Source organism: Gymnodraco acuticeps, unplaced genomic scaffold (genome assembly GCF_902827175.1).
Source record: "Gymnodraco acuticeps unplaced genomic scaffold, fGymAcu1.1, whole genome shotgun sequence".
NCBI classification, from domain to species: domain Eukaryota; kingdom Metazoa; phylum Chordata; class Actinopteri; order Perciformes; family Bathydraconidae; genus Gymnodraco; species Gymnodraco acuticeps.
Genome location: NW_022992202.1, coordinates 183,353 through 197,006, shown reverse-complemented (window position 1 = coordinate 197,006; position 13,654 = coordinate 183,353). Strand labels below are relative to the sequence as shown.

The window sequence follows — 13,654 nt, the reverse complement described above, 5'->3', positions numbered from 1 at the left end:
GTGCTCCATAGAGAGGATCCTGAACTTCTACATGTGCACCATAGAGAGGATCCTGAACTTCTACAGGTGCTCCATAGAGAGGATCCTGATCTTCTACATGTGCACCATAGAGAGGATCCTGACCTTCTACAGGTGCACCATAGAGAGGATCCTGAACTTCTACATGTGCACCATAGAGAGGATCCTGAACTTCTACAGGTGCTCCATAGAGAGCATCCTGACCTTCTACAAGTGCACCATAGAGAGGATCCTGAACTTCTACAGGTGCAACAGAGAGAGGGTCAACACACCATAGAGAATGTTGTGCTGAAGAGGGCGAAGAAATAATGTATGCAATATTTTTGTAATAAAAAAAATACCCGTTCTTTATTAACATCTGATGTTTTGGGCTTAACTCTCTGTTAACCATTGTATTGTCCAATATAGTTATTATATACAAAAAGAACAATTGTTTTCAAATAATTGTTTTCTTGTGGACTTTTGAGTTATCTTTTTTCATATCTTATTTGTTCTTAAGCCTTCCACTTTTGCATATAGCAGAAAATCAAAGTCCACCTGGTCAGAGTGCTCCTGCTCAGCTGTTTAAATCTGGCTTTTTTTGGGCTGATATTAGTTATTCATTAATTAATTAGGTTGTCTCAACTTCTTCTTCCATCTGCCACAACTGAAGACAATCTCAGCTTGCCGGCACTTCAGATCCCTTAGTTGATCCTCCATGTAGTCAGAGGTGTCCACAGTGTCCTCAAAGTCCAGCAGCAGGACCCTGTTTCCCAGCAGTCCACGATGCTCTCTCAGCCGCAGGTTGTCTCTACGAAGGCTGTTGCGAGCGTGCCTAGTCCTTGTGAGGAAGTCCGTTCCCCTGGCCACCGTTGCTTCCAACATTGCAAGCTGCTCTCGCTTGGCCTGGGCCTCCATTTGACTCCAGAACAATTTCTCCTTTATATTTGACAGTAGCTGATAGAGCAGAAGAAAAAACAATGTTAGGGTTAGTGTTACCTATTTCTGGAAATCATATATGTTGTGAAACAAATACAGAAATTACGCAATCTGTACTCGGATTGTTCTACTTACCTCCAAGCTGCTGCTGATCTTTAGTTGCGTCTTTAAAGATTCCTCATTTTGCTTTTCAGTGTGTTTTTTCAGCTCTAGCCTCTCAGCCTGCAGCAGATCAAAGTGGAGAAGTAGGGGGTCCCCGGCATCTTTTTCCCTTGCACAAAGTTCCCCCTCCAACCTGTGAATGTTGGCCCTTAGCTTGATGTTTTTGAGGCGTAGTCTGATCAGCTCGTGCTGTAGAAGCTTCTCTGTTTCCAAGGCTGTCTCCACCTTGGTCTGAGCAGCTTGTTTACCAAGGTGTAGGCTCAGTACTGTCACAGCTACCTCCTGCTTTAGGGCCACCAATGATTGCCATTCATTTTCCACCTGACAACAAAGATATGGCCAACTGTTCAGAACACTAAAACACACAATCAACACTGATTCCAAACCTGTAGAGGTTCCCCAATTTGGGTGCTTATATATAGTTGGGTTACAAGATGGTTATGAGACATTTCTATAAAAGTACTTGCTATATGGAATTTGTACAACTGCAAATATTATTTCCTCAGAAAGAAAAAGTCACAGAGAATCTCTCCGGTCCGCTCCTACAGCAATACCAGGGCTCGACATTAAGGACTGCCCGATGGCCCAGGGCCATCTAGTATTTAGCTCGGGCAATGGAGCCTCACCTGCTGGGTGCCCGACCGAGCAATCTATTATGCCAGTATCATGCAGCTCGCGGATCCAGTAATGAGTGACCCGACAGTAAAACTAAACATATCTATAACTAGTTTAGGTAGTTTGAGAGGTAATTAAAATAGCTACGTGTGATATTCTAACCTGAAGTGTGTGTTTTGTTCCGCTCACCGCTGCATGTGATCATGCAGAGCTGCGTGTCGACTCGTCAGCAGCAGCTGATCTCTCTCTCCCGTCAGATTAGACTTCACTCGCGTTTATGTCCATATCGATCAGATCCAGCTAGTTCTAGCTAATGATAGGACTACCTGCTTATTAAAAGACACCTAAACAATAAGTGTCGCTATGCAACCGGGTGAGGCCGCAAAGTATAGCGCAGCATTATGCATTTGTTTACATGCCCACCGGAACCCAGAGGCATTACCAATAGATCAACGCACAATCAACCCATACAGGACATCTCTTTCTCCACATTAAGTGTTAGACATTAGAGTTGACTATTCTTGTCTGTCGCATACTCTTCTTGTCTGTCACATAAATGGCGCAACTGAAGCGGTATTGCGCTAAAGGGAAATTATTTTGACCGGACATTTTGACCGAAGAGATTTAGATTTGCCGGCTAACGGGAACTCTGACGTCGCTATTTTGTGTGCTTCGCGGATTTTGCTCGGCTCCTCTCGACTGCTGCTCGGGTCTGCTCGGTCAGCTTCCGGATGAGGAAGCATTTGTTCGGCCAATTTACAATAGATAACATTACAAACATTTTTAACGGGGGCCATAATAGTGTAAATAATGTTTGTTTTGGCAGTGTAGAGTTATATTTGTATTTATTCATGTTAGCAAACTATGGATAAGCTTAAAATGAGAATAATTTGGGTAAAACTGTGAGCTGCATTTGGGGCCTGTTGACATGTGTTTTTGAGGACAAAGGAAGATGGGGGAAGGTGAGAGCATGTCCTGATTTGCATTCAACTTAGATCTAGCTGCAGTGTTTGTGATGTTAAGAGAGGTCCCTTGGGTTTCTCTGGTGCTTATCAATAGTAGCAGTTAAGTGAATACTGTTCAAACAATACCTGTGTTTGTGTTTTATATTGATTTCTCTGTTTTATCCTTTCATAAATGTAAGGACTACAAATGGCTATAAACATTCTGGGCTGGTTGGAGTAAACAGGGTTTTATTGCTCTGTGGGGGAGGTGTAGGTATGCAGGCCTTGAGACCTTTTGTTGGAAAGTGAGCCTGTTTGGTTTCCTGCTGGCCAGAGTTGCGTCTCCCAATGAGATGACCTGAAAAGATGACCAGCTGACCTAACACCAAACCCCTCCTTCTTACTCTGGTATATCTCCGGTGGATCCCTGGCGTTCGGCCTCTTCTTCACATGCTGCCCTCGGGTGAAAGTAGCTCTGCAGTATGCGGACCAGAGCAGGAGTAAGCCGGCATTACTCCTTAAGCATTGCAATATAACTGTAATATATCATGTTGTATTGTAATGATTGTATTGCATTGTCATATTGCCATTAAAGTAGATTATTGTTAACGGTTACTTTGTAGATATGGATTCCTTCCTGTATTATAACCAGCTTCATAGGAACGCGCGGAGATTTGAAAAGCGGATCAGATATCCCTTTAAATCTCTAACAGCAGTTATAACTGAATGTAATGTTTTCTACTTTTTTACATCTGGGAAGCCATCTGCCTTCATCAGATGCAAAGTGTCTTGATCAACAACTTAAGTATTTCTTATAGCTATGCAGGGCATGCAAGCGAGCAAACACAAACAAGAACAAACAAACAAGTGAAATGAAGAATAAAATTGAACAATATAATATTGTGGTGGTTCATCTTATAATTCAGTCTAGAGAATGCACCAGACAGCATCTAAGACCTGCAAACATCTAAATGTTCTAGGGGGAGGCCCCCCAAACCCTTCGTGCGTCATTTGGTCCGCGAGCATTTTTCAGGGCAATCTCTATTGAGCTCAGGGCCATCTGTAAATTAGCTTAGACGGCCCACAGGGCCATCTCCCAAAATCCTTAATGTCATGCACTGAATACACTTTTGGATCAAAGTTTTTGATCTAACAAGCATCTTTTTGAGTGTTTAATCTATTCTCTTTAGAGTTTGTGAAATGCAACTATACCCATGGAGTTGACCCGATACCCGATGTTTGTAAGTGTTTATAGATCAAAACCATTTATCCAGGGAAAACTGGCGTATGTCTTGCGTCAGAACAGACTACACACACACAGTCCACTGTGTGCACAATTATTAGTCCAGTATCTTGACCATATCATCATTTGTATGCATATTTTCCAACTCCAAGCTGTATAAACTTGAATGCCTATTGGATTCAAACACATTAGGTGATGTGTATTTGTGTAATGAGGGAGGGTGCGGCCTAAGGATGTCAACACCCTACATGAAGGTGTGCATAATTATTAGGCAGCTTATTTTCCTCAGGCAACATTTAACAGACATTTGAAAAGTCAAACATTTGAAAAACCTTTCAGAGGGATGCAGCATTCTTGAAATTGCTAAGATATTGTTATTATTACAGAACCATCAAAGTTTTGTTGCAAATAGTCAACAGGGTCGCAAGAAACGTGTTGAGACAAAAAGACTCAAATTAACTGCCAAAGATCTGAAAAGAGTCAAACGTGAGGCCACCAGGAAGCCCTTATCCTCCAGTGCTGTCATATTCCAGAACTGTGAGCTACCTGGAAGGCTCAGAAGTCTCAGGTGTTCAGAGACATGGCCAAGGTGAGGAAGGCTGAAACCCCCACTGAACAAGACACATGAGTTAAAACATCAAGACTGGGCCAAGAAATATCTTAAGACAGATTTTTCAAAGGTTTTCTGGACTGATGAGATGAGGGTGACTCTTGACGGACCAGATGGATGGGCCCGTGGCTGGATCAGTACCGGGCCCAGAGCTCCACTTCAACTCAGATGCCAAAAATGGGGCGAAGCCTGCGAGCTAGTTCAGGCAGTCAACTCGAGCACTTATGCTGCATTCATACATAACGCCCCCTTGCCACTCTACAACCAACCAAACAGTCTCCTTAATACGCCGCTCTATTTAACCTGCCAGATCTCTCTCCATGCATTGCTTGCTGCTGCTATTGCCGCAGCTACCTCTACGTCCCTGCTGCCACTGCTGTGTTCATGTTCCTGCTGCTGTGTTTCATGTTGCTGCTGCTTGCCTGCCGGTGCTGTCCTTGCAAATGTCTATTGCAATCTCCGACTCTGGAACCGAATCATCATACGCAAGAAGCTGTAATAAATGCCTCATTCCCGAAACACAGGCTAGCTCAGAGCATGGTTCAGACGCCGCTGGAACGAGCCACAGCTCCCGCACGACACACATTCAGGTGTCCCTTCCTTCCTCATTTGGAGTAACTTTTAATATCCTTTGGGCCAGAGGAAGTCCCGAGTTCTACGCCAGCTCCGGTAACAACCCCTTTTTTGTGTGTCAGCTAAGAGTCTCTCGGTCGGTGGGTATTTAAACACCAAAAAAGGCAGGAGCAAGCTGACCCCGGCATTCCCAAAGTACCTGCCTCCCTGTCCTACCTTCTCGAAGTAAACAGCAGTGCTTGAAGCCTTTAATTGCACGATATATTCCCGTGAACAAATTCGATTTCCTCTGCCTGCAATGTAAACAAATGTTTCTACTTCCGCGTTCAACCACGTTGTGCCGCTGACGTCACACTCCCGAGGATTCTGGGAATTGGAGTCCCAGATCCAGCCACGAGTTCTAGCTTCCTGCCCTTAGGAATCGCATCTTGGCAGGTATATAATACTATTCTGCATAAGAAATGTTTTATTATGGAAATATTTGGCCTGCAGTAAGTCATATTTGAGGCAATTATACAGAAGTTGTATGTGTATATAAGTATTTATACTACTATAAATCAATTAAATTAAAATGGAAATAAATTAATAATTTCCATCACGGGAATATGAAGGGAAGCTCGATACATTTTTGACCATCATTTTAGACCTCAATCTCCTACAGTGTCTTTTCTATGAATACCATGAATCATTCTCTGCCAAGCGGCCATGTACATTTAATCACCTACCAAAGAAGAGTTTTTCCTCACAGGAATTAAGCTCTACCTGCAATATTCTGCCCCTCGCTGGGTGTGCCTCATGCTGCAAATCGTTTCTAAGCTCTTTCTAATCACAGATGTTTGTCAATGACCTTATCACAGGCTTAAATCAAGGTTTCTTAGCAGGTTAGGCTGGCTCCCAGGGACCCATGTCTGTTGAAACCTGCACTCAAGACTGAAGTTTGCACTGAAGGAGCCAGGAGTATTACACGTGCTGCTATTTAAACGTTTAAAAACACGAGAGCCTAGTGCTAGGAGGAATTATTCTAGCAACGTTTCTTGAGCTGTTAGTTCCTCACGATTATTCTGTCAAGAGTATTAATAACTACTAAAGATTTTTCCCGTTTCTTTGCTCTGTAGATGACATGGCAGGGAAAGCAGACATCCCATATGCCTTCTGTGGCATATATATTTTAAGGTTTTACAATCAAATGTGCATTTGGTTTCCATAGTAGCCCACGTTTCTTTGACACTTCATCAGAAGCATTATGCTGGATTCTCTGCAACACCTGCAAGCACCCCTTGGTGTCCATCTTTTAACCATTTCCTAGTTAACTTTCCCAGAAAAACTTCAACAGCTAGGCCTACCTCTTTCAGAACAGGAATTGGAAGCCCTAGGCTCCACACGTCTAGAATTCTCGGTATCATTCTCGATAGTGTGCTGATGCAAGCTTCACTGCCACCAGACAAGCTGTCCCGCATCAGAACTGCCATAATTACAATTCATGTTATTTATTTAGCGCCTTTCCAAATGTTCAAAGTGCTCTACGTTATACTACATATTAGACTTGTAATACATTCAATACTGATTAATGCCTTCAATTATGGTCTCCCACTGGTAGTCTCTCTAAAAGAGATGTTTTATATTTATAAGGAACAAGCGCTAGCCTTTCTGTCCAAACCTTAAGGCACCTTAGTCTTAGGTCACGTTCACACCTGCTTGGTTAGTACTATTGAATCGGTCCCTATAGCGTTAACCCCTTGATGCGGTTCGTTGGATTGGTGTGGAAGCAGTCCGATACCTCTGCTCCGCCTAAAAGAGGTGGTCTCGGGTCGCTCGCTAGTAAACTCCAGAGAGGTTCATTGCTGGTGTGACGCAGTCCGCATCAAAACATGGGAAACAACTATTTGCACGTCATCGCTTGTTTTGCTATCTATGCTGTGTGCAACATCCAGTAATATAGGGTCATGCATTCATTCTGGTGACTGCTTACCTCACTGGTCCCCTGTGTACAGAGAAAAGGCAGTGGTACAATCTCATCAGAGCCACCTGTCATCGGTGAAACCTCCTCATTGCATAACGTCTCATTATGTGTTATAATGTTTTTAATGCACGTTGTCTGATTTATAATCCTATGCGCCGGCCGCAGAGTCTGTTGATGCACTCTCCAGATTAACAGCAGCATGAAAATAACCTGCCAATGCTCCATGATGCAGGCTACTGTAGAAATGGCTGGGATCTGCATTTTATCCGCTTAATGTCCCGCCAATTGTTGAAAAAGCATCTCCGTACAATGACTTTAGTTTACAGTTCATAGTCTGTTTGAGGTTGCCTGGGTGAACGCAAACCCAACCTTCTGCAAATGAAACTATGTAATACACTTGCGTCTGGTGTAAAGACGCGGACTATTCGGCATGAATGCAACCTTAGAGATGGTTATTGCTCAGATCTTTGGTCCTTAGCCCCTCTGCGACGAGTGGAATGTTATGTTCATTCTTTTATAATGACCTTGCGGTGTCTTCAGATCCTCTCAAGTTACTTACAGATGCTGGGCCTTCTGCTGGTTCGGGGGATTTCACAATGAGTGGTTTGCCCCACCAGCTTGCCATGCCCTTCGTTCAACCAAATGACTCTGGATCTACACGTCAAGCCCTCAAGGATTTCCCATATTCTGCCTCCAACCAAGAGCATGATTCAAAGCATACAATTCAGCTTGGTACTTTTATCTTCTTCTGTCCCTCCTCTGTGTACTTATGCAATAGATATAATAGTCGTTCATGCATTATATATAATTGTATTTTCATTTGAATCCTGCAATCTTCAAGTGCTAAGTATTAAGCCACGCTAGAGTTCATTAATTTGCTCCTCAAGGGCCTTAAGAAGGCACGTCCTCCACGCAATGATAAAGACTGCCTCTTAACTTTGCACCTGTGCAAAGGTTAATGTATAAGTTCAGGCAAAGGGGTTTCACTATACATTGATGCAGATGCAGTTGTTACAGCTTTCTTTAGTTTCTCAGGTGGCGAATATACACAGACCTCTCACCTTTTAATCCTCAGCATAATCTCACCCTTACTGAATTAACTTTGGAGATCAAATATACACATTGTTTTGAAACATTCAATGTCTGACAGTTCTGTCTGTGGAGTCAAGGAACCCCGAATAATCATTGCTAAAACTAACACTGTTTTCTTTGTCCTTTATCTTCCATGCTGAACTTCTCGCATCATTGCCCTCTGACACATGGGTCGGCACCCATGTTTATTCGATGGCTGCAAACCCAACGACGAGGGTTCTCCTCCAAACTGCGTAATCTCTGCCTAAGCTGCGACCTGCCCCCAGATCGCTATTCCCACTGTTTAAGAATCTGCACAGCCACAACCACAGCTCTATATCCGCCTACCTCAACCCTGAGTATCCTGGGCCGTTGGTCATCTTCTGCCCACCAGCGCTATATCATGCTTCACAGGAATGAGATCCTTTCAGCACAAACAACCATGAACTCTTGCACTACTCGATGATGAGTAAACGTTCAAAGATGTATATCTGTAGAATTCTGTTATTGCATACCAGGTGGTTGCTGGGTTAGATTATATTTATTTCATTATAGTATATTCCCCTCATAGCTGCATGCTTGGGGGGGGGGAAAGCTCATTGTCGCTGCCTCAAAGACCTAGATACAGCAGTCTTGATAGGTAGTATATTCCCCTCAAAGCCGCGGTGCTGGGGGGGTGGATGGCTTTTCGGGCTGTTCCCGGGCCTTCACATAGCAGTCACTAGGTAGTATATTCTCCTTAAAGCCGCGGTGCTTAAGGGGGATGGCTTTTCGGGCTATTCCCGGGCCTTCACATAGCAGTCACTAGGTAGTATATTCCCCTCAAAGCCGTGGTGCTGGGGGGGATGGCTTTCGGGGCGTTCCCGGGCCTTCACATAGCAGTCACTAGGTAGTATATTCCCCTCAAAGCCGCGGTGCTGGGGGGGATGGCTTTCGGGGCGTTCCCGGGCCTTCACATAGCAGTCACTAGGTAGTATATTCCCCATAAAGCCGTGGTGCTTAAGGGGGATGGCTTTTCGGGCTGTTCCCGGGCCTTCACATAGCCGTTTCACTAGGTAGTGTATATAGGCAGTATATTCCTCTCAAAGCCGCTGTGCTCGGGGAAGAATCGGCTCTGGGCTATTCCTCAGGCCTACACATAGCAGTCTCACTAAGTAGTATATTCCCCTGAAAGCCGCTGCCCACCACCACCCCAGCTTCCACCCCAGCTTCCACCTGTAGGCTCGGGGGTTAGTTATTTGATCATCACTCATCGTGCTATGTATATCTATGGAGTGATGATGCCTGAGCCTAGTCGCCAAACTCAACTATATGCTGCTTCTAATAAAACATGTTAAAGAAACACGTGAGTTGTCTGACTGAAAGGTGGAGGCTGGGTTCTGGTATGGGCCGGTATTATTAAAGATGAGCTAGTTGGACCTTTTCGGGGTGAAATGAAGTTAATTTGTTAACCTAGGTTCAGGAGCATGGCCACGCCTCAACCCCACCTCTAATCACGGCCAACTCTATTTATATCCGGCCAAACATCCGGCAACTGCCTGTCTCTATTCTCTCAGAGACAGACAGGCAGACCGCGATTCAGACCAGTCTCGGTTTAGTCCAGCTTCGTAACCCATCACCTCTGAGGTCTAAGGACTTAACCCCTGCAGAATTTTCCCTCTACCGCAACGTCATCTGCTCAGTTTATCCCACACGCAGAACCGAGTTAGACGAACACCTCTACATAGCGCTAGACATGGCCTGAACCTTATGGCTCAGGTTTCTACACCTACCACGTTCACTTTGCTAGTCAAGCCGCCGGCCGCATTAAACAATTCAACAGCTGCAGTATGCCATTTAAACATGTATTGTATACATGTTGTGTTTATTTTATTATCTTTGCTTTTTAATGCCTGTTGTAAAATGCCATTATATAATGTGTTTTTACTGTATTTATTCTGTCTTTTAATTTATTTTGTAAAGCCCTTTGAATTGTCGTGTGCTGAAAAGTACTATATCAATAAACCTTGCCTTGACATCAGAAAGAACAAACATTAAAGAAGTGACTAACTGCATCAGTTAGGGTTAAAACACGTGTATTCAGCTAAAACATATACATCGCTGCAGTAAGGTATTATCCAGTAGAAAGTCCTTACCTACTGGCCTAGTTAAATCAAAGTGGTTGCTTTTTTTTGGCTGGGCAGTGTAGCTTTACACACCGTCTTATTTGACTTTCTCAGGACTTAAAACAGTTTTTTGGGGGCAGACCCCCTCAAAGAAAAAAATATATACACATACACATGTAAGGTCATCATCTTAATAGTTTGTTATGCTCATCGAGTCATCCGTGTCAAGCAGAGCATCAAGTTGGCATGCCTATAACAGCTGAATGTGGCGATTACCATCTTGTTCAGCAAAACGCCTCACAAACGTATTAAGATCTAAAGCTTTAGTGCGTTTTGATTCAATGCTGAGTACAGCCAAACTTGACAGTCTCTTCTCCGTCATTGTAGACCGCAAATACCTCTTTCCTTCCGTGTACTTGGGTCCGAATGCTTCTCGTTTTGCGCCGTCGCCACCAATCACATTTCCACGCTCGCGCCAGGGTTACAAGGCTTGCGTCTTGTGCTGCATTCACACAATTAAAGATGTTTGGAGTTTTATTTTAGTTATTAATTTAAATGTTTTGTCCAAGAGATGCTGATTTGAAACCGTTGTTACCTATAGTTACGGCATTTCCTGTTTCTGCAGGAGAGAGGGGAGTTTGTTCCAAAGCTGTATTTACACCCTCCATCTGAAAGGAGGGCCTCTTTGTTGGAGGACTTGATATGATAACCCACTCCCCCTCCACACTCGTTGGTTTGGAACAGGACTTAATGTGGCGGACCCTCCACACGAACGTGCAAACGGAGGGGTAGTGTGTAGGGGTAGGGTGTAGGGGTGGTTTGGAATTGGGCCAAATAAACAATCAGGCACAGGAGGGAAAACACAGGAAGGAAGTCACCAGGAGAAAATATATGTCAAAAAATAAAACAGGAAACTAAACACAAAAACTCAGACACATAATATAGTATATCCAAAAAGTCATAGTTTAGTATTTAAAGTCAGTCTAGTATGTCAAGAATATAATGAAAAAAGTCCCAGTATATAGTATGTTGAAAAGATATAGCGATAATGATCATTCACATAAAAACCGTGTTGATGATAAAACTGTGTACTTGAACACAGTCAATTATCTTAATGTTGGTGGATTTAACTTTGAAATGCCAAATTATGGTGGAGTTTTCAGACTTTTATGGCACTTTTAAAAGTCCAGTAGTGCCAAATACAGCCTGGGGCTTAAATGGCCTAAAGCAGAATTAAGAGGACTGGAGCTACAGAGGTCAGGTACGTCAGAGTCTTTCCAACTTCACACCCTAGTTAAAAATCACTTACAAAAACTATTTCTGCAACCACTCACTCCCAACTTACCAACTGCCTTCACTGACATCAAAACATGGATGCAAAACAACTTTCTGAAACTAAACTGTGACAAAGCTGAAATAATCATTATTGGTCCAAACTCACTAACCTGCTCCACCCAGGACTTCGCTCTAAACATCAACGGCTCCATCGTCAACCCCTCAACTCACGTCCGTAACCTTGGTATCATCCTCGACCCCGCTCACACTTTCCTCCCTCACGTCAACCAGATCACAAAAATGCCTTTTTCCACTTTAAGAACATCGCCCCCATCAGACCCTCCCTCTCATCAGACCCCCCTCTCATCCACCGCTGCTGAAACTCTAAAACTCTGCCTTAATTACATCCCGACTGGATTACTGCAACAGCATCCTCTACGGTTCTCCTGCATACATTCTCAATAAACTGCAATATATCCAGGACTCTGCAGCCCGTATGCTCATCTCAACCCAACGCTCCAATGACATCACCCCCATCCTCCACGAACTCCACTGCCTCCCAATCAAACACAGAATTGACTTCAAAATATTACTTCTCACCTACAACGCCATCAACAACCTTGCCCCTCCCTACTAGTCTAGCAGGAAGGGCCCTCAGATTTTGAGAACCGTAGTTACAGCCGTAACTATCGTTGTTCAATATGGCGGACCATCTCGCACATGCGCAGTACCGATCGGGCAAGGGGACGGATCGGGTAGTGACAGAGGTCCAGCAGCAAGTCCTCAAAAAAGGCTTTAGTTTTCCAGATACCCCTACCCGAGGTAGAACAAATGACAACAATGATTTTTCTTATCTTTAGGGTCTCCCATTAATGAAATTGATTGTTGTCAAATTTTATTTTGGGGGAAAAATGTTTTTTTGGTTGTTCTTTCGAACTACCCCAATCCCTGAAAAAGAGCCAAATTAGACCAGGCCGAATATGAGAAAGGTGACAAAAAAGCCCATAACTTGAGAATGACCACTCTTTTCCTCTTCAGATTTGCTGAGGTATGAACCAGGTGGCTGTCCTACATCACCAAATAGTCAGACAATTATTTAACTAAAGAAATACTGAATTATAGTCCTGTAGACTTAGCTTTAGTTTAGACGGAAATTGTACTTTTTGGTGATAGGAACATAGGACTCCATCACTTTTCTCTCATTTATCAGAGAAACAGAAATCCCTAAAACATATACCATTCCTGAATTGTCTAGGGTGCTATTGAACACTAACCAGTAGTTGTATGGAAATATCTGGTACAGTTCTATTGCAAATGAGATTTCTTTAGACATAGGCCTACCTCTTCTCTGAGACAGTCAAATTCCTAATGGGGGAGAAGTGGCATAATAGCCTATAAGTTAAGAATGCTCACTCTGATGGTCATTATATTTGGAGAGGGAAATACCAGGTGGCTGAACTACATCACCAAATAGTCAGAATAAGAGTAACCCAATACAATAAAGTGTATTAGTTCTAAATTGCAAGCCTCTAAAACATAGGTGTAAATAGTACAGGTTTTATTGAAACTTGAACCTTAATTCAAAGTACAGTATACAATTCATCAAATAATTCTGTGAGAATTATAGAATTAATGTGAGAGTATATAGATACTAGAATATAATGTTGAATGTCAGGTTCCTCAGAAACGTTAGGGGACACATGTTGACATTCTGCACAGCAGGTGCAGAACTCCGTACAGGGAAGGCCAACAGACTGGCACTTTCCACTCTCTCCACACTTTGCATCTTTGCAATACAAGTGAGTAATGTCTCTCACTTCTCTAGGTGCTGGGGTTTTTGTAAATAGCACTGGTTGAATGTCCCCATCTCTGACAATCCACCCCTTGCCAATAGGACTCCATAACAAGGGTTTGGGTTCGGGCTGTGACACCATATCGCTGTCTGAAACATTGCTCTTTACATGTTGTTGAAATGCATCCTCTGTTGGCGGCAGATTTTCCGAGGATTCATCTGTTGTTGATGCAATTATGAACCTCAGTTCTTCCAAGTTTGTGCACATCAGTCCAATTTCCTTTTTTCCATATACTGTAGCAGAAGCGCAAATTCTCTTGCAACTGGCAAAGACTCTTCCAAGCTGCCAGAGAGTCCAAAATGTCCCA

General features: G+C 43.4%; 1 protein-coding gene across 1 annotated transcript in view; it reads right to left on the bottom strand.

The window, feature by feature from the left end:
* Nucleotides 1-336: 336 nt before the first annotated feature.
* ccdc96 (coiled-coil domain containing 96) overlaps nt 337-13,654 on the bottom strand; it is a 30,693-nt gene continuing 17,375 nt past the window's right edge. Inside the window, exons 2-3 of the mRNA XM_034205596.1 lie at nt 1,072-1,419; nt 337-954 (exon numbers count right to left, since the gene is read on the bottom strand). Of these exons, the coding sequence (XP_034061487.1) occupies nt 625-954; nt 1,072-1,419 (678 nt within the window). The 3' untranslated portion in view covers nt 337-624. The remainder of the gene's footprint in view (nt 955-1,071; nt 1,420-13,654) is intronic.